Raw genomic sequence first — 25,461 nt, 5'->3', positions numbered from 1 at the left:
GTGAATGTGTTTGCTAGAACAATTCATCATATAAATAGGAAATGTCATGTAGAATGTAATTTCTATATCATTCACCCATGCCCCTCATGCGGATATTGTGAAATTCTTTCTTGTTTCAGGTTAAGGAGCGTAGGATGGAGGCCTGTGCCTATGCCGCCCTCGGGGCCACATACAGACTTGTGCAGAAATATGACAAAGCTCTGGGCTACCACACCCAGGAGCTGGAGGTGTACCAAGAGCTGGGCGACGTGTCAGGAGAGTGCAAAGCCCACGGCCACCTGGCAGCTGTCTACATGGCCCTGGGGAAGTACGCCATGGCCTTCAAGAGCTATGAAGAGCAGCTGGAGCTAGGTCGGAGGCTCAAAGATCCTGTCGTGGAGGCCCAGGTGTACGGAAACATGGGCATCACTAAAATGAATGTAGGGGTGATGGAGGAAGCTATCGGCTACCTTGAGCAACAGCTGGCCACTTTACAACAACTGAGTGGCAACGAAGCAGTAATGGACAGGGGCAGGGCCTATGGAAACCTGGGAGACTGTTACGAGGCCCTGGGAGACTTTGAGGAAGCCATCAAGTATTATGACCAGTATCTGTCAGTGGCCCAGAGCCTCAACCGCATGCAGGACCAGGAGAAGGCCTATAGAGGCTTAGGCAATGGACACAGGTAAGTCTGGCATTATGTGTCAAATTCACTATTTCACACTGCTAAAAAAACCTCTCAGGCTTTATACAGTAGCGCACCAGTATCAATTTCCCAGCAGCACATAATTGTATAGGTATTACTAATAATCACAGTAATCCTACTCTGCATATTATTTTTCTCCTCACGCTCACTATCGAGGACCGCCATAGTTTAGAGACACCTTGCTGGTGAGCAAGGCTTGGATGTGAGCCTGGTGCTAGCTGTCTCAGCAGCAGTCTAGTGGCCCTAGCCCTTATCTGTATGCAAAGAGGCTTTGGCACGCAGACGTCTGAAACTGGGGGGAAGCACAGCTATTTCAAGGCAACCTCTTACATCTTGTGTCTCTTCTCCCTTCTATTTCTCCTTCCACGTCAAAGGGAGTTGATAGCATCCTGGGAGACGACATGGCAAAATAAAACACGAAAGGCTTGTTGAAATCCTCATTTTAGAGATGATTTTCTTCTTATTGTGCGTCATCAGCATGGCACCACAGCAATCACACACAGCAGTATTAGCCATGCATGAGTTCAGAGGGGAATAATAGGCATCACACGCGAACCTTTCTCGTCTTCCAACAGCTCTCAGTCAAGCACATGCATTATCACACAACATTAATTAAGCTGAAGGCTTTTATTCTTTTAATGCTCCATTTGAACTGGCATCCGCCAATTGTTGGTGTGCCTGAGAATTTGAATAAAGCCTGTTGGAAAAGCTGTGAAGGCAAATAAAGTGTCGAGATAGGATGAATGGTGCTCTGTCAACACATACACAAGAGGATGGAAGCAGGGATCCTGTGACGGATGACCCACGTCGTATTAGAGGATGGTTAACAGTGTTACCACTCAAAAACAGCCTAAATTTGAAATTTCATGTCCTGGCATCAAATATTTCTCATATAGCCTTTCACACACACTTCATTCTGTCTACCGCAGCAGCTATCAGCACCGTGCTGGGCATCTATTTGCAATTCATTTACAACAAAACTGAATTTTTTTACAAATTAATGTATTCCATTGTTCATGCCTTGTATCTTTGTGAATAAAGACCATAGTTTCCCCCCTCGATATAAGCAGAGAGATAAATAGATTTATTTTCAGTGTTGTGGGCAGTATTTGTACAAATGAACAGAAAATGCCAATGACAGATTTTCTTTTAGGTTGTCTTGTTGGGTTGTTATCTCACATATCTCACTCCTAATCTGCTTCACTCTGACACTCATCGGTTTTCTGTCTTCATCTGCAGGGCCATGGGAAACCTACAGCAGTCACTGGTGTGTTTTGAGAAGCGGCTAGTGGTGGCTCACGAGCTTGGGGAGTGTGGAGGTAAAGCTCAGGCCTACGGTGAACTGGGCGCTCTCCACAGCCAACTGGGTAATTACGAGCAAGCCATCTCTTGTCTGGAGCGTCAGCTGGCCATCGCCCGCGACACCCAGGACAGACTACTGGAGGGAGACGCCAGCTGCGGTTTGGGTGTTGTATATCAAGCTATGGGAGAGTATGAGACGGCCCTGCGATGCCACCAAAGTGACCTGGAGATCGCGGAGGAAGCAGGCAGCCCCTCACGCCAGGCGCGTGCCTACGGCAACCTGGGCCTTACCTATGAGTCGCTAGGAAACTACGAGCGGGCGGTCGTATTCCAAGAACAGCACCTAAGTGTGGCGGCTCAGACTAATGACTTGGCTGCCAAGACACTGGCCTATGGCAGCCTGGGGAGAACACACCACGCACTGCAAAACTACTCACAGGCTGTCATGTACCTGCAGGAAGGTGAGTGAGTCAGGGGGAACAGGAGAGAGGATTGCCTTTGTTGCCTGAGCTGATAGGCTTAGAGTTTGTGAATTCATGAATATGAAATTCGGAGCCTATTTGTTGCTAAGCCTTTGCCACGTTTTTATTAGGGCGTGTGCATGTGTGCGTGCCTGTGTGTGTTGTTTGGGCTTCTGTGCTTATGTGTTATAAGTGCACAGGGGGATTTTGTGTGCGCATTATGCGTCTGTGTTGTCTTCTGTGCTGTAAAGGTATACCAGCATTTGTGTGTGTATGTCTGTGCAAACCTATCAGAATGCACGCCAAGGCATTTTTCCTGTTTACTGCTAGCTGTTCTTCACACCTCTATATCTACTTTTCTCAGAGGGTTCTTTGCAGTGAGCTGCCAAAGGATCTTTTCACACGGTTGCTGACAGACTCCTGCCTCTCACGCTTCATTGTCCCCCACAGATTATGATGAAATAAAAACCTGCAGCTTGGCCCCTCAGAAATTCATTATGTCAATGACAGTGCAGGAGGCGTTTGTCACCTAGGATGTGATAAGTGGAAGCATCCACGGATGTGAGCTGAATGTCCATGCCACCAGCATTGCAGGCACACCCACTGTGTTACGACCCAAAACCCTGTTTGATTCTGAGAAAATTGCCGCTCGTGTGAGAGGACAGTGGTATATTTCACCCAGCAAGGAGTGAATGCAAGAGAACAGGAATACATCTCCTCTATCTCTCCTCCGTCCCGTGTATTAGACTTAGCCGAACCTGCAGTGACCCACACACCCTCTGCAGGCCTGCTTGTTGAGCTTTAATGGAAACAAAGGCGACAGGCCATTCTGTCTCCACCCTGTCCTCCTGTTGTCCCCTGCACTGTCCTTGTATTGTTCCTCAGTCTGGCTGTGAAAAAGAACAGCGCCTTCACTACCGTTGACAGCCAATTATTTCTGGCCAACCTACCCAGACCGAAAAGTTGGCAGGGTTTTTTCCCTTCAGTTTTTCTATTTTTTTCCTACTCCTACTGCTAGTTTTGTATTTGTTTTTTTTCATTCTTCATGCTGCACTGCTTGTTTTTTGTTTTTGTTTCCTGAAAAAGATTAATTGGAAGGAGGGATAGAAAGGCAGCTCTAAACTAGCGCAGATATTGTTGACAACATGTGACCATGTGACCAACTCAGTGCGTGTGTATTCATATGTGTACTGCTTATGCGTGTGTGTGTGTCTGATGGTTATTCTGTGTTTCACAGTAATAATACAGAATGATAAGGTGGTAGTGGAAGACGTGCACAGATACCAATTAACTGCTGATAGGCAGACGTGATTTTTGTCACTTCAAGTGTTCACTCTACTCCTCGAGTTATCTTCCTGCAATTTTACATTAAAGGACATTGCACAGCGATGTCTCAATCATGAACACAAGAGGCATTTCACACCAAGATGCACTTTTCAACGATTTACACAATAGTGTCATTAAATCAATGCCATCATTGTAGCGACTAATGGAGGTATTACTGTTTCTCCATGCTTGGTTTATGGAACAACAGCTAATGGAATAACAATATTAACCTTCAAAGGCAAATGTGCTTCCAAATCAGTGCATGTTAGAAACATCAGAACTGCATTAGATATGTGAACCTGGAATAAATAGAAATAGACATATTGAAAATTAAAAAAAATATATATATATATATATATTTATACCCTCATGGAGAAAATTTAGTTGAGTGATATATTTTTGTTAAATGTATAAGTTATCAGTCAGTTTATTAACATTATAAATATACATAAAAATATAATAAACTCCCAAAGCGCCCCTGTGTAGTATAAGCTTGTATGAAATCTGTTTAATCTGTGAAAAAGGATCCTTAATTATGTATAATACAAAAGAGACAAACACTGTAAGTTCGCATACATGGTACATTTTATCACATATGATTCAGATGAAGTTCTTACACAATAATAGAACTGTCTAAAGAATTTAAATGAAATACAGTCATGTTGACAGACCTTAGAGGAGCCTTTCATGGGGCATATAAAACTAAATGCAGTTGAATGATATGTATCTCAGTGTGAAATGTCTGTCTTTCATCATCATATATGGACCCCTCACAGTTTTCAGTGTTACTATTTCATGCTGTAAATGTTGAATGTTGCTTGCTGTCTGTTAAAGTGGCGGCAGGGGTTGGTCTGTCTGGTGACATAGTGAGTTACTGATATATGTAGCCAGATCAAAGTGGTTTAGTCCATTTCATTTTCTCTAGGCTCAGAACAGACAGAATCTTTCACCTCAAGTATGTACTGTATGAAAACTGAAAGACTAATAAGCCTAGCGTTCCATTATCTCATGAATTATCAAGCTTTCGCAAATAATGCAAATATCAATACTGTTTCAGCAACAAATTTGTTTATACAGGATGAATTTAAACTTGTTTGGGCTGTCTCTTCAGTAATATACAACACAATACAACTATGACCTTCAGTATTTTCAAAATATAGCAAGAGGTCTGAGGAAGCATTTGGGTGTCATCACAGTACAGAAAGTGGAAACAGCAGTGAGAGTTTGTACTGTGAAAATGTCTCCTGTATTCTCTATTTTCCCTCAAAAAATTGTGTATGGTACACACTTGCTATATAAGACACACTGTTCTTTTCCACATGTGGTCATGATCAAAGGGCACTGTTTCAAGCGTGTGCATGCGCCAGGGTATTTATACGTGCCACAATGCACTTGCAGCTCTACAGTGCGTGAGGTTTCGTGTCTCTTGTTTCAGCGCGCGTGCGTGTAGTGTCTGCACGTAAAGCTTGTGTCTGAAGGCAGAGGTGCGTGGGCCTCAGGGGCTGCGGAGAATCTCTCACCCAGCTGTCAAGCAGCCCTTTAAAGTGTTCTCTAGTCGCTCTTCAGGGTGCAGCCAGCCACGGCCACATCCTCATGTCAGCCGCCGCTACGTGACTGTGCCTGCGGGGCGCACCAAAGGCACGCACGGTGACAGTGACAGACACTGAATGATACAGAGCGGGAGAACAGAGGGAATGAGAGAGTTGGGGAGGGAAGAGAGGGATGGAGAGAAAAAAAGAGAATGGCAGGCAGGCGGAGGGGAAAGACAGAGATCGGCATGAGTCATAATTCACATGTATTATTTCACTGTCAACTGGAGAATAAAGAAAACATAGAGTTGGTTGACGTTCAGGCTTGATCATAAAGAACTATCACAGAGCAGCTCAGAGAAAGACATTTTTGTGTGTGTTTGTGTGTGCGTGTGTGTGTGTGCGTGCGTGTGTGTGTGCGTGCAGATGAAAGGCTCAGAGCTGGAGTTGAGATGAGTGAGGGGTGAGGCTGTCAGAGAATGAAAAGGATAATTTAGATCTGTTTCCTCTCTCTTGCTCCAGCGCCTAATGAGCCCTAAGCAGTGCCGAGTCCCCGCAAGCAGTGCCACCACAGTCAAGATGAAACAGGTAGAGAGAGCAGGAGGAGGGGTGGAGGGGCCAGAGACACAGGCGCAGAGATGAGAAAACGAATATGGGAGGTAGAGGGAGAGAGGAGCGCAGTGGATGCATGGTGGTGGTGGTGGTGGTGGTGGTGGGGGGGGGGGGGGGGTGGCGGGTGGCAGGCAGGCAGACAGAGGGAGGGTGTGTGGAAAGATAAGGAGAGAGGGGAGACTGTTTCAGGCTTCAAAGGCTGCCGGCTAGCGTGGCCATGGAGGAGCCATGAAGTCTATGGTTGCGTGGTGTGCTGGGTCGTGTGGAATAGGCTGGCTGTTTCGGGTCACGCTCTCTGTTCTTGGCTTATCTGGTCCAGCCACAGACTTTTTTTCCAGGAATGCCGAGAAAAGCAAACTCGGACGAGGGTGGCTTGGCCCATTTTTCTCCTCTCTTTGACCAAAAGCATGTTTAGACCCCTCCACCACACAAGCGAGAGTGGAGAGAATAGACTTGAAAATACAGCACCCGTGTTAAGTGAGACTGTGCATGAGCAATAGCCTTTTGCAAACTGCAGAATGCTTGCTGTGCATTTAGCACCTTGTGGGTGATATGTAGCCCAGCAGCTGTCGTTTTTTTTTTTTTTTTTTTCATCATTGTCCTCCGTGGAGTGGCATTTTCATCTCAGTAATTGGGCAGAACCAAGTACTCGGCAGGCAGACTGAGGACACATGCAAAGATGTGACATGCGCCTCACTGCTTGAGGGATTGGAAGTGAAAAACAAACTGCGTGCTCGCCAGGTGATCTGACACAGGCACACTTAACTGAACGTGCACACCTAGATACACACACACACACACATACACATGTGCGTGCACATTCAAACCTCCCCTGGCTTCCCAAACAGCTCTGAAAGTCTCCCAAACAAAATATCACAAAGTAGTCTTTGCACTGTGAGTTTGCATGCAGTCTATTATTAGCTCATCAGTGTGTTTGCAAATATTTGTAGACGTCTTCATGATATTGTGTGGCTTCTTTTATGCAAACAAAAGCTTGTGTTTGTGTTTGCTCAGCCATTCGATCCTTAGCATTGATTACTATGCAGTCCGATTAGTGCTCTAACAGCCTCCCTCTATGGCAGAAGTGTATGTGTGTGTGTGTGTGTTTTAGTCCCAGTGTGAGCAATATCTTTACAACTGAGGCCAAATATCCAAACCTGTTCGCTGTCAGAACATCAGTACCACGCTATGCTTACATCTGTTACTCTGAAAGATACCTAAGAGTCTGTCTGCTCTGAATAATTTTTACTCCCCTCTGCCTCTCTCCTCTCTCTCTCTCTCATCTGCTCCCGCTTCCTCCCCTCCTGACAGGCCTGCGGCTTGCAGAGCAGCTGGCTCGGCGTGAGGACGAGGCAAAGATCCGCCATCGTCTGGGGCTCTCTCTATGGGCCAGTGGGAATCTGGAGGAAGCCCAACATCAGGTAAAGTATCTCCTCTTCCTGACTCACCTTGACTTGCCTCTCCTCTCCTCTCCTCTCCTCTCCTCTCCTCTCCTCTCCTCTTCTCTTCTCTCCTCTCCTCTTCTCCATCTGGACTCCTTCCAGCAAAGCCACCTCTTGTAGTTAAAACTGACCCCTAATAAGCACACATCTGTTGGTCGGCAAAGATTACAAATGAGAATGGGGGAGGGAGTAGATGTCCAAAGACATGGAGTGTGGAATTTAAGATTTTAGCAGTGCCCTTAAAGTGAAAGAACACATCCAAAGGAGAGAGAACAACAGGAGAAGAAAAAGGAGAGGTGGCTATGGAGCTTGAACACGGCAATATGCTGGGGACTCTGTTGAGCTAGTGAATGCTGTCATCTCAGCAGACAGGCGACAGATGACTTAAGATTTTTTCATATCTGTGTGCATGGTCTCAGGAGTACCGAGTCTCTGCATCACACACACATATTCACTCCTCTTCAGCCCACTGCCCACCTGGCAGGCATGGAATATCCCCTTAACATCTCTCTTTACAGTCTGTCAACACACCACAGCTCAAGATTTGACCCGCCCACCCCCCCCACCCCACCCAGCTTGTGTATCCACATAGAAGTCTGTGAACAGTCAGCAGTGGCTGTCACGTGTGTCTGCAGGGATGTTATTCAGCTGCTTTCATTTCCAAAAATCTAGTCCAAAACATTTCTGTTGTGATCCACGCACACTACGTACATCTATGTGACCCAGATAGCTTTGTTTTCTGGGTCCTGCATCATAGTTTTCAAAAAGTAACTTTGTCTGTTTGCAATTATCTGTAATAAGAGTTGGGAAAGAACGACTGAACCAAGGTGGTGACTAGTGCAGAGGCTCATGAGTCATATTGAGGAATTTGTGTTCAATTAAACCAAAATATTATTCTAAAAAGCCAATGCAACATATTTTCCACTGTATGTTTGCTTTCCAGTTTAACACTTGACCATGGGACCTTAGTAGTGCATGCTAACATTGTGTTGTCCTTATTGCAGCTCACAGCGATCCACGGCTTTGCCCACATATACCACAGCAATGTTTGGATTTTTTTTTTCTCCCTGTGTCAGCTTGTAGCTCCCAGGGTGAATTAGAGGTGGCAAAGGACGCTGTTCTCTTCAGAGTACAGATGAAATGGTTATTCATGAGCTGGCCTGTTGCTGCACATGACCTTGGTTAATACCCCGACCCACTTCAAACCTCATTTGTATAGGCATGTATTGAAATTCATAAAGCATCCATAGGAGTGGAATGAGAGTGCTTGACCTCGTGTTCCTCATTCTCTATATATTTAAACCCAATTGTGGTTTAACACCCTAGCTGTGATCCTGATGTTCACCGTGACACACTGATTATTGGGTCCTGATTCTAATCAGCTATTTCAGCAGCGCATGCTCCCCCCTGAGACGCGCTCACATTAATATCCAAGCAGAACATTAATCGATAAATTCATGTTTACTTAAATATCAGTGGTCTACTGTAGAGTAAGCTCTTTTTTTTACATCTCTGATATCATCTGTCACAGAGGATGAGAGCTCCCCAGGGAGGTTACTTTACAAAAATCATTAGAGGTATGTGTGTATCAAGCTCTGCTCATGCTACCGATTCAGTGTGACATTGACATTCACTTAACATGTCAGATAAAAGCCATGTTAGCGCCAGTGACGGTAAAACATGAGAGTGCTATCTGAATGCATAGCAGCTGAAGAATGTAGCAGTTTTTACCTGTGCCAGTGCCAAGCAAGTCACTGCAGACGCAGCACATTTGGGATTGTTTCCTTCTTTTCATCTGTGCCAGGAGAGGTCAGGCCAGAGGAAAGGCGCTGTGAGAAATTAGTTTCACTCTTAAAGGGGATGTCTGCAAGCCTAACAGATTAAACCAGCAGTGCAGCAATCAGCCCACAGCCCTATCAGCAAAATCAGTTTGAGACTAGCAGCTCCGTCTACTAGCACTAATGCAGCAGAGCTCCCAGATTCTCTGCTGATCTCTACTCTCCCCCCTCACTCCCTCTGACACACTTTTCCTGCATGACCTTGGGATATGCCAGACGAGCTACAGAGTATACATATATGCATGCTCGCAAGAGGCGCACATGCCGTCTCTCCCTTCCTTTCTCTTACCAAACCCACAATCCATTTCATCCACACTGGCAACCTTTTCTCCACTGCAGTTCTTTGTCTTGTATGAAGTATGGTCAAGCAGTGTAAGCAGAGTGCTTTACCCTCTCCGCTGGCCCCTGGACTCCCGGAGAGTGGCTCTATAGCAGCCCCAGTCATCCTACAGGGCTGCCATAGGCGCAGAAATAGGAAATCAATAAAGGCTCCCATGAATCAGCACTCCTGGCCGGCTACGCTTGGCCAATGTGCAACACTGCCTGCCGCCCCACCTCTCCATTGTCTCTCTCCTTCTCTCAATCCAATGTCTGGCGCTGAATAGAAAGGTCCAATAACACAGACAGACCTATTGAGTTCACAAAGCATTTATTTCTTTGGATGCCGCCCGTCGAAGGTGCCCAGGTAATGCTTGAGCTTCTCATTGCCCTTTCCCACGTCCAGACAAATAAGAACTGATAAGAGGTTTACTTGTGTTTGATGGTGATTCATCAAGCTACAGAACAGTACTTTCCTCTGCTGAGAGAGAAGCATAATTGGAAGACAGCAAGTCTGATCAATAATCACCAGTGAGGTGGGATGCTACCATCTAGTGGCCAGAATCATCCTCCATATTCAAATGTCTAACAGCGCATACATGTAGCAATTTGTGGGCATTTTTACCCAATTTGTCTTTTTGAAAGCATTTTTAACACAGCTTACCTCACTTTGAGACGGTGCTTGTGTCGTGTCCTGTCTTACAGTGGGACAGCTCCTGATCCTCAATAATAAGAACTGAATAATTGTGTAATTTAATTTAAATAAACATGCCAAGGATATCTGAAAATATCTGATTGTTATTGTTTATCCTCAGCTCTACCGTGCATCTGCACTGTTTGAGACCATTCGTCATGAAGCCCAGCACAGCACAGACTATAAACTTTCCTTGTTTGACCTGCAAACCTCCTGCTACCAGGCACTCCAAAGGGTCCTTGTCAGCCTAGGTATGATCGTACACACATCTCATATCCTCACTCCTTTATGCAGTTAGATTCAATTTGTTTTCGTGTTTGTTTTATGTGAATGAATTATTAGGTTTTAGAATTGATGCATTAATCAGCATGGCCGTCTGAACCTCACAGGTCACCACGACGAGGCCCTGGCAGTAGCGGAGCGGGGTCGCACGCGAGCCTTTGCCGACCTCTTGGTGGAGAGGCAGACAGGCCAGCAGGACTCAGACCCCTACACCCCAGTGACGGTGGAGCACATCCTGGACACTGTCAACAGCCAGAGGGCTTTGGTGCTTTACTTCTCCATGGCTGCTGGTTACCTGTACAGCTGGCTGCTGGCTCCAGGAGCAGGTAAGATTTGACACTCTACTTGATCTGTTGATCAGCCTGTAAATTGTTTTGTTGGGGTGATGAGATCCCGTCATGTCTGGCAGTCTTCTCTCTGCTGTCTGAGACCATATGTGCTTGAGCAGTCAAATTTGGAGGATAGGTTTCAGATCTCTGCTTTTACTCTGGTAAAGTAAATTATACCAGTTGGCCATATGGTGACACTATGACCGGCAACTTTACTGTAACTAAAGTTCTTTGTTCAACGCATTCAAGCTAAGTTAACCAAGTTACTTAGGTATTCAAATCTAGGTTTTTGTCTGTATTGAAGCTACAATAACTATGAAAGTGAAAGCATATATACACAAATACACACACACACATTGCTTGCTCGAATCAAAGTGGATAAAAAACCTAGAGGCTATAGCTTATTTTCAGCTGCTGGGCTAAGAAGGCCAGCTTTAACACCAAGTGGCAGTGCCACCTGCCACTCCACTGTTAGGATTTGTCCCCTGCCTCGCTCCTCACCCCAGAAGGCATCTGCCAATGAACCATGCTAATTGATAGTGACACAGCCAAACAACACAGGCAAAATCTTCACACGTGCCAACAGGAAAACACTTTGCTCTTACACCATGTCAAAGCATAATTTGTCTGTTTCTTTGCTTTTCTTTTCATTTTCTTTTGGTGTTGCCACATTTTGCACTTCTTTGTGTACCTCTCCTTCTTTGTCTCTTTTGTTGACACACTGAATAACACCAACACAAGCAAAGAGATCAAGATGCAGGTTGTTTATATGACTCATAAAAGTCTAAAAGGCAGAGCTGCTGGTGAACTACAGCGCACGAATCCTGTGGCTGCCATACTGTTAGTCGTTCTTTGGCTCTCTTCTGCTCTCTACTGTAAAGAGAGGAAATGAGAGCCGTGACCCATGTCCCATGCCACCAGGCCTGAGCATTTGATCAAATCCAGCTCCAAGGCAACCAGATGAACTTGACCCCCCCAGCACTTGTCATACGGAGGGGAGGAACACTACAGGGACCGGTGGAGATCTTCAAAGCGCTGAATATTGCCCCAGGCTAAGAGGGAACCACTTGCTCACTAATCGTCTGTCTGTCACTTCCTGGCATTCCCTGGCATCCGGCTGGCACAGGAACATGGCCTGCTCTAAACAGCCTGCAATCAGTAACGAGGGCTACAAAAGTCTTAATTACCTCAGTTGTGTAAATTCTTGTGACATTGTATAGACCTGAATGCGCACCCCACCCATCCACACACACGCAGTATATATATATATATATATATATATGTGTGTGTGTGTGTGTGTGTGTGTGTGTGTGTGTATCAGTCCATTCAAATGCATTCAGTAAAAAACATACCTGTGAGCACATCTCTGCTTATACAGCACTGATAACTCACACTGATACACACACTCAGCCACACACACACAGCCTGTACTCCATCCCCCAGTGTGCTCTTCCCCGCCCTCCTCTGATGTTCCTGCACGAAAAACTCAGCTGAGCTCTCATGGCGGGCAGCAGATGGCACAGGCAGCCTACTCTTATCTTTTATTGAACATTATTTGTTTTATTCATTTTGCTCCACAGATGCACTACTGCACGTGGCTTTGCTCACAGCTTTCAGATCCAATATACCCCACCCCATCCAGAGCGAGTAATACAAAAGTATTTTGAAAAAATATGTAGAAAATGGTTCCATTTATTTATTTTTCTGCTATTAAACTCTCATTTCATAAACACCTTAAAACACCCAGTCACGTTTGCCCTTCCTCCCTCCACAGGTATCCTGAAGTTTCATGAGGTGTACTTGGGCGAGGGTGTATCAGAAGGAGGGTCAGACTTCCAGGAGGGTGGCGGCAGCGGAGTGGTCAGCGGCTCATCGTTGGAACAGCACATTGCCAGTGCCCGTGAGGCCCTCGGAGTAGAGTCTTATTATAGCCGGTGAGATGTTGGCAGCAGTCACAATGAAATGAAAACTCTTTGTTTGCTTCATGAGCTTGTCATCCAAATCATGACGTACTTCTTTAATAGTAGTTACTAGAATATGTGCAAAAGCATATCACTTGTTTTTCTCTAACAGTAAGTGACTTCATGGATTATATTATGGCGCGCACAAGATTTCCAAGCAGTTTGAACAATCTCTCCTCTGCTGCTCATGTGATATGAATCAAGGAATTCAACATTATTGAACTGACACAGTTAGCAACATGGTATGATGGTGACGTTTGGGGTGATCACTCCTTATAAAGCCCCATTTCTTTTCCCATTACTCCATGCTCGCATGCTTTTCAGAAATTTTGATGAATTAACTTATAACAGCTGAGTTGCAAAGCTTTTTTTAAATTTGTGTGCAAAAGAGTTTATTGCCTCCATTATAGTCCAACAGTTGTGATTATTCCCTCTCATTTTACAATCAAATTCAATATTTTACTTTAACTAGATTCAAGTTAAATGCAGAAGAAACTCCACACATTACTTGATGTTTTAGTTTTGATCTGCAACACACCAATCTAAAAATTCCATTTTGATGCTTTCACTGATTTATATAACCCAGTAGCCATTACGTCTGTGTTCAGCCTGTGCGTTTTACTGAGCAGGGATAGATGCCAAGAAAAAAAAAAAAGTACCCACTTAAAGTTTATTGACAGAAAATTGAAGGAACTGCAGTACAGACCACACTGTTTAACAAGTATTCTTTGGAAAGCTCTTGTTAACCAGTCATCAGAAGGTACTGTAAAAACAACAAACAATATTTTATCATCAAAAATGCAGTCCAAACAAAAAAAAGAAAAACAAAGATTAACACTTAAACCACAACTTGACACTTTTATCCTCCAGAGTTGGCTGGAGAAGGGTTATTTTATCATTCAGAGTCTGTGTTAAAGAGTGTTATTCTGCCCCATTGCACTCTGTGATGACAGGCCTCCACTACCTGCCTAAAATACTGCACTCTCTCCCCAGTGGGAATAAATGAGACGGAATAATGGCTCTTTGGATAGCCAGGCAGTTGAACCCACCTAACAAACAGCAAACCTGACAAGTAAAGGAAGAGAGAATTGGTTTTGCTGAGAGTATAAGGAAGAATGGGAAGACAGTTGAGATGAGGTGGTAAAATCAATGGGCTAAAAGTCTAAGAAGCAGAGGCTGATGAATAAAGACTTAACTGACAGCAAGGAACGTCGCCAGGGGGACTCTGTGGGAGGAGATGGAAAATGTTGTGAGATATATCGACAGTGAAAATCACCCATCGACAGCCACGGGTCCTGCGCCGTGTTTGACGTTAGCCTCGTTTCTCTAGTTGGATGTTTGATCCATAGTGCCCAGCTGGTCTGCCCAGTGTCAGCCTCTGCCACCCCAGCAGCCTGGCCCTCCTGCCCCATTACCAGCTCATTTACTACTCCAATGGGAAGTTGCACACACGCCACTGCGCCTGGATGGGCACAATATGGCACCACTTACCAGCCCATTCATTCTCCAGAGTGCAGAGAAAGGGAGGCAGCACTCTGAAATGTGTGGAGAGAGAAAATGAATTGGATGGAGAACAATGGGGAGAGCATATGTGTGTGAAGGAAAGTATGATATAGAGAGGAGAGGAGGCAGGCTCTGTGACAGTTAAAATCTGTTTATTAATTATCTGTTTATTATTGCTATTTGCGACATTTCTTCAGTCCACAGTCAGTATATACACCCCAGGAGAATGAATGTCAACTGAAACACACACTGCGAAGATTTCAAAAAATGGTGGTGGTGGTAGTGGGAGCATGAGATGATGAGAGATCCCATGGTGTAAGTTCACACTGAGCAAGCGTGAGAGCAAGAAGCTGACACAAGAGTTACATGATATGGCTACATCAGAAGAGAGGTTCAAGCATGAAGAGAGATGGAGGAGAGTGGTGGCGAAGTAGTGATTGTAGGGTGGGAGTGGTTGACTCCCCACTGACTGGATCAGCATCTCCAGCATTATAATGAAAGGATTTAACTCTGCTTACCATCAGGGTGTTGGACCAAGCCTGGGAAATTAGGCCAAGTGTGTGTGGGTTGAGCAGTGTGTATTTCAGGCAGATCAGGAGTGTGTGCAGTTGGTTTATCCGCAGAGAAACAATCTAAGTCTGTGTATTGTCTACTTTGCTGAAGTGCCTTTTTCTTGCCAACATTTCAGTGCATGTCTCTAACTCCATCTCTCTGTCTCTGTGTCTCTCTTTCTCTCTTTCAGAGGGTGTTCGAGCAGTGAGACAGAGAGCGAGGCAGGAGATTTGTTGGACCAACAATTTGAGGAGCTCAACAACAAGCTTAACTCTGTCACTGATCCAACAGGGTTCCTGCGCATGGTGTCCAGAAACAACCTGTTCAACAGGTAGGAGATTGTTGCAAATCACCTGGATGTCCCTACAGATAGCCGTAATCAACAAGCATTACTCAGACCTACTTTTCCACAGAAAAAAGATTAAAAATATCTGCTTGAAAGGAGATTCGCTGGTATTGTGGCTCATCTGTGAAAGGAGTCTTTTCTCCATTGTTTAGCCAGCGCAGAGGCAGCATGTGAATCCTCCTTATTAAATAGACTGAGTAGAGCCAAGCTGCTAAAGCCCTTATCAACTGCCTACTCTGATGGGGCCTCAAGTGAGTGTGTATGTGTATGTGTGTGTATGTTATGTGTGTGTATGCGTGTGTATGTGTGCACTTGCCAGACGCAGACATTGAGACCCATGTGGTTTTAAGATGTTTGCCCTGTCTGTGTTTGTTGTGCAGATTTATGGCTGTGGAGATTTCTGCGAGTCTGCCAGGGGCTTGTTCGGGGTATTATTTAATGATACCAGGCAAAGTATTAATTTACATTGCACTGATTGGTAATGTATACCCATAGAGTGTGTGCATGTGTGTGCATATGTGTGTGTGTCTCTGGGTCATATTTCCCTGTCCTCGTCCACAGTTGAGCTGCTCTTTGATGAGAGGGTAATTCCAGCTTTAATTGAGTCTTGGTGCTCATTAAGCTCCTTTAATGGGTTGCCGGTAATAATCCGCTCATTCTTTTGGGCCTCAAAAAACTCTGAATTATAAAGCTCCTCATGCTTAGGAGCCTATCGCCTATCACAATGCTAAAGCAAGAGAAAGGGAAGAAAGCCTCATTGTCATTTCAAGTCATACATTTTGGGGTTTCAGGTCACATAATGTACATGTATGTGCTTTTCAAGGGCTTATTCTCCCTGTCATTTTTCCTTAATGTGTTAAGGTTCAAGCTGTTAGTGGTGTGAGGACTCAGCTATCTCTACAATTACCCCTAATTTATACAAAGGAGAATAATATAATGAACTCTCACTGAATTACATTTAAATCAAAATAGGTATGAGATCTTTGCTTCTTGGTGTGATATTATCATTTGGTGTTATCATCAGTTGCCCTATTTTAACACTGAGATCTAATCTTCACCAGGAAGCTTGGAAGGATTACTATGAGAAGGTGATAATGAAAGTCTCCTCGTGTCTAATCCCCTCAGTGTGTAATTGAAAACGTTTTTATGCACAATGATAACATAATGAGATTGTTTGATGATCTTGATGAAGTTGTCAGTAAAGAAGCAGTAAATGCTGACAGAACAGCATGCCTGCATCAAAAGAGCTGAATGGCCACAATTATTTATATCATAGCTAGAAATTAGGCCAGTGTTAAAGGCTTAGTGAGTAATAGAGGCTAACTTGTCTATCCCCCTCAGACCACACTTAAAGCAAGTCTTTCAACTTCAGTCCAAACTAGGCCTTCAACCCTCTTCACCTTCAGCCTCACCGCTCCTAGTCTTTTCTTTTCACCATTTCTCTACACTTGACACTCACCTTCTCTTGGCTTATCCCTCGCCTCCTCTCTCATTCTTCCTGTCAGGCTAACAAACGATTGTTTGCTTTCCCATGGAGGCTCATGCCAAGGCTTGGGAGAGAGACAGAGTGTTGGGTGGCTGGAGGGAAGCCAGTGGCCTGGGGCTACCAGAAGGGCAGGATAGATGTCTGTTGGCTGGGGCCCGGAAGAAACTCTGGCTGGTGGAACAGATGGAGAGAAGTGACAAGTGCAGCCATAAAGCTTGGCCCTGTGTGCCTACAGCACCAAAGGCGTCTAACCCCACAGCTACCATTAGCACAGTTCTCGGTATGTTGTGTGTCTCTGCCTGAGCAGGGAGCTGTCACTCCCGTCACGCGGCAGACATACCCCAGACACACTGGGCTGTTACCTTATTTTTGGTTTGTTTCAGAAATGGAAAATACTGCAGTGTTCTTGGCATTGCACTGAAAAACCCATCATCCATCAACTGGAAGCTTTCGGTCTTGATTATACGCAGTGTAGGTCCCTGTAAAGATAGGATAAACCCTGCTCTCCTCCTCCTCCTGCGGTGACTCTGGCAAGCTGTTGGCATTCACTACTTCATGTTTCTGCAAGCACCAGACTCCCACAGTGCAATACTGCCATCTAGTGGAGCTTTATATATTGACATAATATTGGTATTGCCTCATATAATGTGAAATTAAATATGTGTTCGCAGAGGTATTGCAGCACATCCCGATGGAGATCCAGAATGGCCTGCCTTTATCTGCCTCTTACTTGGTGCTTAGATTTGAAAGCGGGCATGTCAGAAAAAGAAAGATGAGCCTCTGTGACTGAGAGTGTTGGATCACTCTGTTCTGCTGCAGCTTTGTACCGCTGCCACACAAAAACTCATAGAAGCTATAGTGGTGGAGTTTGCTTCTTGTCAGAGCCATATCTGATGTAACACTAGCAGCGAGTCAGACATGGACCTTGTTGACTGAATTTCCAGTACATCTGGAAAGCTCATTAAAAGCAGCAGGGTGGTTTGGTGTTAAAGAACAGTTTGATGCAACATGAGATCATGAGATCCCTGTTTACATGCAGGATTGTTTACAAAGCAGGGCTGACTGGAAGAAAAACGCAGACTAGAACTGAGTAGCCCAAGGATTATGTTAAGATACAGTGATTCTAGTGATTTTAGTGCAATGCAAAATGTTTAAAAATGTCAAAAAATGTAGTTTATTTAGGTTTGTCATTATATCAGCACAGACCTGACCCATGGACACTAATGGGGACAAAAGCATGGCGTACTTAAAATGTTATCTGTATCTTATCTGTTATCTAGATGATGGAAGGTCATTTTGTATCTCAAAGGTAACAGGAAAAAAGTTGCAGTATTTTTGGAACCATTACCATAAATGCATGATGTGACAAACTAAAACTGTCTTGGGTCTGCAGTATAAAAGTATTCTAGACAAAATGAAAACATCGTTTTCACACACATTGTTTTGTGTTGTGTTTATACAGGAGTTGCCAGAGTATGACCAGCCTGTTCAGTAACACCATGTCTCCTGCCAAAGATGGTAACTCTTCCCTGCCTCGACGCTCCAGCAACCTTGGCAAGCCTCCGCTCCGGGCACTTTATGATTTGCTCATCGCACCTATGGAGGGGGTGAGTGCTACCTCCATGGGTCATTGCCTGTCTGTTGGATATAGTTGTGTAGTAGAAAGAGGAGCATGAGAGAAAATGCAGTTGTGAGAAATCAAAAGCACCATATATTGAATGTTTTGTTTTGTATATGTGCATTTTCATTCTAATCTTTTGTCTGACAGGGCTTGATGCACTCCAGTGGGCCCGTTGGCAGGCACAGACAACTGGTGATGGTGCTGGAGGGAGAATTGTACCTCATCCCGTTCGCCCTCCTAAAAGGAAGCTCTTCCAATGAATACCTGTATGAGCGCTTCAGCCTCATTGCTGTTCCCTCCATCCATGGCCTTGGATCCAGTGCAAAGGTTGAGCTTCTATTTGGTCACAAACTCTACTTTTTCAAGATCCTATTAAGTCATCTTTTATGAATTACTGAACTGGTGCCCTTAGATTGTAGAGCAAGGATTTAACCCTAGTTGTTCTGCTCTCAGGCTCACTCTCGGCGCCCGGGACCAACTCCATGTGGTGGTGTCTCAATGGCAGCCGTGGTGGGGAATCCTCGACTGCCCTCACCCGTGATGGACCGCTGGCTGTGGGGACCCATGCCCTCTGCAGAGGAGGAGGCTCTGATGGTGGCCGAACTGCTGGGATGCCAACCGCTGGCTGGTTCTGCTGCTACCAAGGAGAGGGTGATGAGCGCCCTCACACAAGCTGAGTGTGCCCACTTTGCCACCCACATTTCCTGGAAATTGGCAGCTCTGGTGCTCACCCCGAACCCCGAAGGGGTGCCTGGCGGGGCGAGCGCCAGTGTGGGAGTGGGAACGGTGGGGAGAGGTGCCGGGGGGAGGAGAGGCAGCAGTGGTCGAGGCAGGAAGGGCTCCATCGGAAGCGGCTACACCATCCCGGAGTCTCTCCACATGCAGGATGACAGCAGTGACGTGGAGAGTATCTGTGACAGTCCACCCCTCCAGGAGTTTCTCCTTACGGCTGCAGATATATTGGACCTGAGGTTGCCTGTCAAGCTGGTGGTGCTGGGGTAGGTGGACTGTCTGGAGGAACAAATTTAAATCTGTGTCTAAATAAGAGCAAATAAGGCTTTAAATGTTAATCTAGTAAATAATTTATAGCTCCCTTATTCAATTGTCCACATGTTGCGTGTGTGTTATTGTGGCTACAGTTCATACCAGGAGTCCAGCAGCAAGGTCACAGCAGATGGTGTCGTGGGATTGACCAGGGCCTTCCTGGCTGCTGGGGCTCAGTGTGTTCTGGTGTCCTTGTGGCCGGTCCCTGTCGCAGCCTCCAAGGTTTTTGTCCATGCCTTCTACACTGCCCTGCTTAATGGGACCAAGGCTAGTGCAGCACTGGCAGATGCCATGAAGACTGTTCAGAGCAGCAAGCAGTACTCACACCCCTCCAACTGGGCAGGTTAGAGATGTCACTCACTTATGTGTTAAATTCTACGTACTCATATTTTTAAAAAAGATGACCATTTAATTGAGCTCCTTTTCTATTGCGTTTTTTCTGTCCAGGATATATGCTGATTGGCAATGATGTCAAGCTCAACAGCCCGTCTTCCCTCATTGGACAAGCTTTGGCAGAGATTCTACAGTATCCAGATCGAGTGCGTGATGCTCTGAGAGTTTTGCTCCACCTGGTGAGACATGGACATTCACATGCATCATACACACAAGGACTGACTTACTATACATAATGTCACAACCAGCAGTACACAAAAATACAGATGCTGCCCTGTCTGCTCCCTGCAGGTGGAGAAGTCTCTTCAGAGAATACAGAACGGCCAGCGTAACTCCATGTATACATCCCAGCAGAGTGTGGAGAACAAGGTGGGGGGTGTCCCTGGCTGGCAGGCCCTCCTGACAGCTGTGGGCTTCCGTCTCGATTCTGCAGGCACCGGTATCCCTGCTGCTGTCTTCTTTCCCACTGCTGACCCAGGGGACAGGCTTCAGCAGTGCAGCACCACTTTACAATCACTCTTAGGTGTGTATCTGAGACAAGCTCTACATCACAAATTAATCAGATTTAAAATCTGTCAGCTGTTTTACTGATTTGTTCCTTTTATGAGATTTTTTTCCTGAATTTACATTCACATACACAGCATGGCCAGTCCTGTCCTGTTCTGTTGTTTGCCACTATGTTTGACATTACTCAATGTGATATCTGTTCTACTGTTCAGTTTGTGGTATAAAGAATGTGATCTGAGTATGAATAATGGAGAACTTCCTTTGATCTATCCCTCAGGTCTGCCGCCACCAGCTCTCCAGGCTTTGTGCAAACTCATCACAGCTTCAGAAGCAGGAGAGCAGCTCATCAACCGGGTAGGCCCCTGCAGCTCTGAACAAATGCTGCTGGATTTTTAAGTCTAATGTCTTCGGCTCAAATGACAAATATCACTGCTATTATTTAGCTTTAAGGACTATCGAGGCTGCTCCTTCACACTTTCTCTGGTACACTTTTGTAACACGAGGGTCTGGCTAGAAGTGAATTTAGGGATATATCATTACATAACTTTGTTATGTCAGAATTGGATATGAGCTAACGCACTGGCAACTCAAGCTGCAGCTTAATCTGCATTGAAATGCTGCATGGAAGCCTGACTAGCAGTCCGTCAAGTACAAAGTCTCAACTACAATCTGAGTCCTGTGCTCTTGCACCAGAACTTGTGACACCAGAGAATTAATACTTACGCTGCAGAGGTTTATCCCTGTTTACGTGTAACATGTGGCTGTCACATGCTTATAATGAAAGGCTGTCCAGTTAGTTGGTGATTAGCAGTTGTTGTTAACTCAAACTGCAAATACTTGCCTTAATGCACAGAACATGAAACGTGTTCAACATAATCTATAAATGCTGATTTCACGAAAATCTGGAATACTTTAAAAACCTATGTTACTTGTTGCTGTTATCCATCTTGTTGACCTGAACCCTTGTAACCTTTGTGAATGGCCTGTGTGCATGCAATTAAAAGCCTATTCTTTCTCCCTTGCCCCTAATCGTGCGGTCTGAAGGCTGTTAAAAATATGGTGGCAATGGTAAGTGTGCCTTCACCTGCCTGCACTCCATCCCATTCTGCCCTGTTCCTCCACTCTCCATTGTCTGTCTTGCCAAACTAAAACACCATCTTCTTGTGTAAAAGCATGCATGTTAATTTAATTATCAGTTTTGTTGTTTTCATGCTATTTAGCATTCTCTTGCCTAAAGTGTAGCTGAACAAACATTTACTGTGTTCTCTTGATCGTAATTTTTCCGTTGCTGGTTCGTGCAGTCAGATCTTAGGGATTTTGAGTATTTGAGAATTTAAGGATTTACAACACTGGTTCATTACAGGTCAGAGGAATGGTTCAGGGTGGTAGAAGGGATAAAGCTATGATGTAAAAAAAAAAAAAAAAAAAAAAAAAAAAAAAAAACCCTTTGAGATGAAGAGGCATGTTTCTACTTTCTGCACAGTTACATCAGGTTGACAAAGGTGTCTCTGTTCCAAACCAACTAATACCCAAACAAAACAGGCGAGTGTACTCGCAGGGCATGTGTAAACCATGCCAGCTGAAACCCTCTCAGCTCTGCTTGAAGCTCTATTGCCCTGAGTACTCATGAATAGGACTCAAACATTTTAAGAGACAAATTTATAGAAAATCTTGTTACCATATTTCCACAATAAGAAAACAGAAAATAGACGGGAAGGAAACATTCATTAAGAGCAAGGAACTTTGCACTTGGGTGATTCGGGTTCTTGGTAGAATAGAAATTGTTTGATCACACAAATTAATTTCAACCATCAATCACATTTCCAGTAGAATTCTTCATTTTGTTGTATTTGTGTCATTCCTAACCACTGCGTCTTCTGCCTATTTGTCTTCTCCCTCTTCTTCTCCAGCTCCACCAGGTGCTAGTCCAACTCCAGACAGGAGAGAAAGAACAGGATTTCTCCCTCCTGCCCATTCAGGTGTCCATTAGTGTGCAGCTGTGGAGACTGCCAGGATGCCATGAATTTCTGGCCGCTCTTGGTGAGTCATCTGTTACCAAAGGAAACTACTGATCTATTTTTTCCAACTCCCGACCCACCATTCAACCATGTGTCCCCTGTGGACCCAAACACAATGCCAGTTTTTTAAAGTTACAACTGCTTTTTGATTGTGTGCAGGATTTGACTTATGTGAGGTAGGCCAAGAAGAAGTGGTGCTGAAAACAGGCAAGCTAGCCAACCGTCGCACCTTGCACTTTGCTCTCCAGTCTCTGCTGGCGCTGTTTGGTATGCATACTGATTTGCTACTTTTCTATCTACCACTTCTCTTCTTATTATTATTTTCAGTTACTTGACTGCACATAAGAATAATCCAGAATGTGCACTTAACCTTTTTAGTAATTCTGTTGTTTATCAGGTGTCCCATTTTTCCATTTTTCTCCTCTTTCTGCAGACTCCACAGAACTGCCCAAGCGTCTGAGCCTGGACAGCTCATCTTCCCTTGAGTCTCTAGCTTCTGCCCAATCTGTGTCCAACCCCCTGCCCATGGGATACTCAAGCCTTCCTTTCTCTCCTCCTTGCCTGGACAATCAGGCATCAGATGCCATCTCTGTCTATAGCCTCAGCTCTGTGGCTTCCTCCATGAGCTTTGCCTCCAAGTCAGAGTGTGATTTCCTCAGTCACCGGCAACGCAGCGGGGCCACAGCGCACTACTCTGTCCACAAACACCCTCACGTTCCCCGTAGCCGCTCCTCTCCTCACGGTGCAGCTGCCGCAGTGGCAGGAGCCCGGGGTGATGAAGAGGAATATGAGGGTTTTTCCATTATCAGCAGCGAGCCGCTGGGAAGTCACTGTGACTCTCTGCCTCTGCCACCGGGCCACAGCCAGCGCCACCACCGTGGAGGCAGGGGGGTTGTTGGTGGGTCTAGCGCAGGAGCAGGGAGAGGCTACACTGTATCAGTATCATCAAGGGGCAGTGTCAGCACCCCCACATCCCCTGTCAAAACATGCTTGGTGCCCAGCCCAAACTCACCATTCCAGAAAGTGGGTAAGGTGAGCAGTTCAGATACAGGTGAGTCCGACCAGTCCAGCACCGAGACCGACAGTACTGTCAAGTCCCAGGAAGAAAAAACGGTCCCTCTGGATCCTCAGGAGCTGGCCCAGAAGATTCTGGAGGAGACTCAGAGTCATCTACGGGCTGTGGGTAGTCTTCAGCGAGCTGGGGCAGAGGGTGGGACAGGTGGAGGAACCTCAGCTCGGAGCAGCGCCTTCCGCTCCTCTGAAACTAGTGCTTTCAGCCGTCCTAATAGCAGCGCTAGTGGCCGAGCTCAGTCTTCCCCAAGACCCAAACCTCCCTCACGTTCCTCTTCACTGCAGAAGATAAGCTCTGGCTACAACAGTCCTGCAGTCTCTGAGTCTTCCCAAAAGGAGGGCAGCCATCCCTCACCCACTCTGGACAGCCACGCACAGTTCAAATTGAAGTACCCAAGCTCCCCATACAGCGGCCACATCTCTCGTTCCCCGAGTAATGTATCTCCCAGTTCTGGTCACCAGTCCCCAGCTGGTAGTGCTCCATCCCCTGCCCTGTCTTACTCCTCTACTGGCTCTGCCTGCTCTACATCAGCTGATGCCCCAGACTTGGACCGACTAAGAAGAGGGGTCATTGATGAAAAAGTCCAAGCTATCCACAATTTGAAGACCTTTTGGGCTAATGCTGCAGCCCAGCAACAGCAACAGCAACATCTAGGTCCTGTCAAAGCTGTCCACAGCACTCCTGGACCCCTTGCTTCTGCCAGTAGGGATGTACTGAGCCTTCTGAACCTCTCCCCACGCCATTGCTCCCCTAATGATACCCAAGACAGCCTGGAGCTACGGGAGCTGGGGCTGCAGTCACTGGATAGGGGCAGCAAGAACTCTTCCAATGGACACCACTGCTCCAACCCCAGAAAAGTGGCCCCATCACCTACTATTTCCACAAGCAGTAGCCCTGGTGCTCGTTCTATCCGACTACCTGCTGGCAATGGATACAAGTTCCTGTCGCCCGGAAGATTTTTCCCTTCCTCTAAATGCTGAGACATTTAAAACGGTCCTATACTTTTATCTATCATTTATCCTGTGCTGGAGGAGTAGGGCACTTTTTGAGGACCGCCATTGGTCCACCAAGTTTGACTGACAGTGAGAAGAATTTGATTGGTCAGTGAGTGTGATCCTGCAAGAGGCACATGAATGCTTTAGAGAGTGTCTTGTCTTTGTGCCCATAACACTGTAAATGGCAATGAGAAATACTCAACGACCTGATACTGTGTTTGTGTGTAACTGTGTGTCAGGTAGATGTAAATGCCATTTGGTATTTTTCCCCCAAAACTTTGCTGTTTGTGTGGGCCAAGATGCAACAGCTACGACTGATTTTCTCCATTCTATTTTTTGTTTTTAAATTTAATGGTTATTGTTATTATTGTTTGTTATTGTTATTAATATTATAATATTATTATTATGTTTTGTAAATTAATTCCAGTGTTTCACAATCAGTATTAAGCGTTTTTATATTATTAAAAAAGTGAACAAACCTGTACCATGTAAAGATGGATAGAGTGGAAAAAAAAGATTTAATATTTTTTATTGAAATCAAAAGGGCATTTTGCCTGATTTCTTTGTGAATTGACTGTCTGCTCTGAAGCATGGATTCTCTTGCTATTCAATGTTAAGTACCATGTATGACTTTTTAGCCCATGATTTTTTGAGATTAAACATGAAAGTTTCATGACAACCATCTGTCATTTATCAGTAAACTGTTTCAATAAAACACATCATGTTTGCTTTCTTGTATTACTGGCTTTATATTATTCTGTTGTCTGGCACCATTGTGTGACAGCATGCATCTATATGCAGCCTATCTATCTATTTATCTATCTATCTATCTATTGGGTCCCAAGATTAATAACAAGGCTCATGAGAGAATGAGTCAAAAATAAATTCATAAATAAAAACATGTATTTCTGTCACACTAAAGTAACTCAACAAATTTTTAATTTGATCAGTTTACTCACCTTTCTAAGCTTCTAAAAATCAAATGAAACAATCTGAGAAGGAAAAATATGTCTTTGGTTAAGCTACCCACAGATCATGTCCACACTAATGTTATGAGGGGGTACAAGTAGACCTTACTTCATTTCAATGGATGTTTGGAACCACTGCCATAAGAGATGTAAAGTAGATGTACCCAACATCAGGTC

General features: G+C 45.1%; 1 protein-coding gene across 3 annotated transcripts in view; it reads left to right on the top strand.

The window, feature by feature from the left end:
- LOC108878425 (tetratricopeptide repeat protein 28) overlaps positions 1-25,054 on the top strand; it is a 157,368-nt gene extending 132,314 nt beyond the window's left edge. For 2 of the 3 annotated variants that reach the window (XM_018669105.2, XM_018669107.2), the window contains 18 exons: positions 120-664; positions 1,925-2,448; positions 7,227-7,336; positions 10,329-10,458; positions 10,597-10,815; positions 12,593-12,752; positions 15,025-15,165; positions 18,129-18,273; positions 18,435-18,614; positions 18,741-19,285; positions 19,427-19,674; positions 19,779-19,903; positions 20,016-20,247; positions 20,509-20,585; positions 21,276-21,299; positions 22,142-22,271; positions 22,409-22,516; positions 22,683-25,054. In XM_018669105.2, the coding sequence (XP_018524621.1) occupies positions 120-664; positions 1,925-2,448; positions 7,227-7,336; positions 10,329-10,458; positions 10,597-10,815; positions 12,593-12,752; positions 15,025-15,165; positions 18,129-18,273; positions 18,435-18,614; positions 18,741-19,285; positions 19,427-19,674; positions 19,779-19,903; positions 20,016-20,247; positions 20,509-20,585; positions 21,276-21,299; positions 22,142-22,271; positions 22,409-22,516; positions 22,683-24,301 (5,262 nt within the window). In that variant the 3' untranslated portion in view covers positions 24,302-25,054. The remainder of the gene's footprint in view (positions 1-119; positions 665-1,924; positions 2,449-7,226; positions 7,337-10,328; positions 10,459-10,596; positions 10,816-12,592; positions 12,753-15,024; positions 15,166-18,128; positions 18,274-18,434; positions 18,615-18,740; positions 19,286-19,426; positions 19,675-19,778; positions 19,904-20,015; positions 20,248-20,508; positions 20,586-21,275; positions 21,300-22,141; positions 22,272-22,408; positions 22,517-22,682) is intronic. The other variant, XM_018669106.2, reaches the window with a different exon arrangement.
- The last annotated feature ends 407 nt before the right edge of the window (positions 25,055-25,461 follow it).

The sequence above is a fragment of the Lates calcarifer genome, linkage group LG13, assembly GCF_001640805.2.
Source record: "Lates calcarifer isolate ASB-BC8 linkage group LG13, TLL_Latcal_v3, whole genome shotgun sequence".
Lineage (NCBI taxonomy): Eukaryota > Metazoa > Chordata > Actinopteri > Centropomidae > Lates > Lates calcarifer.
The sequence above is the reverse complement of the archived record's forward strand: the minus strand, read 5'-3'. Positions and strand labels throughout refer to the sequence as shown.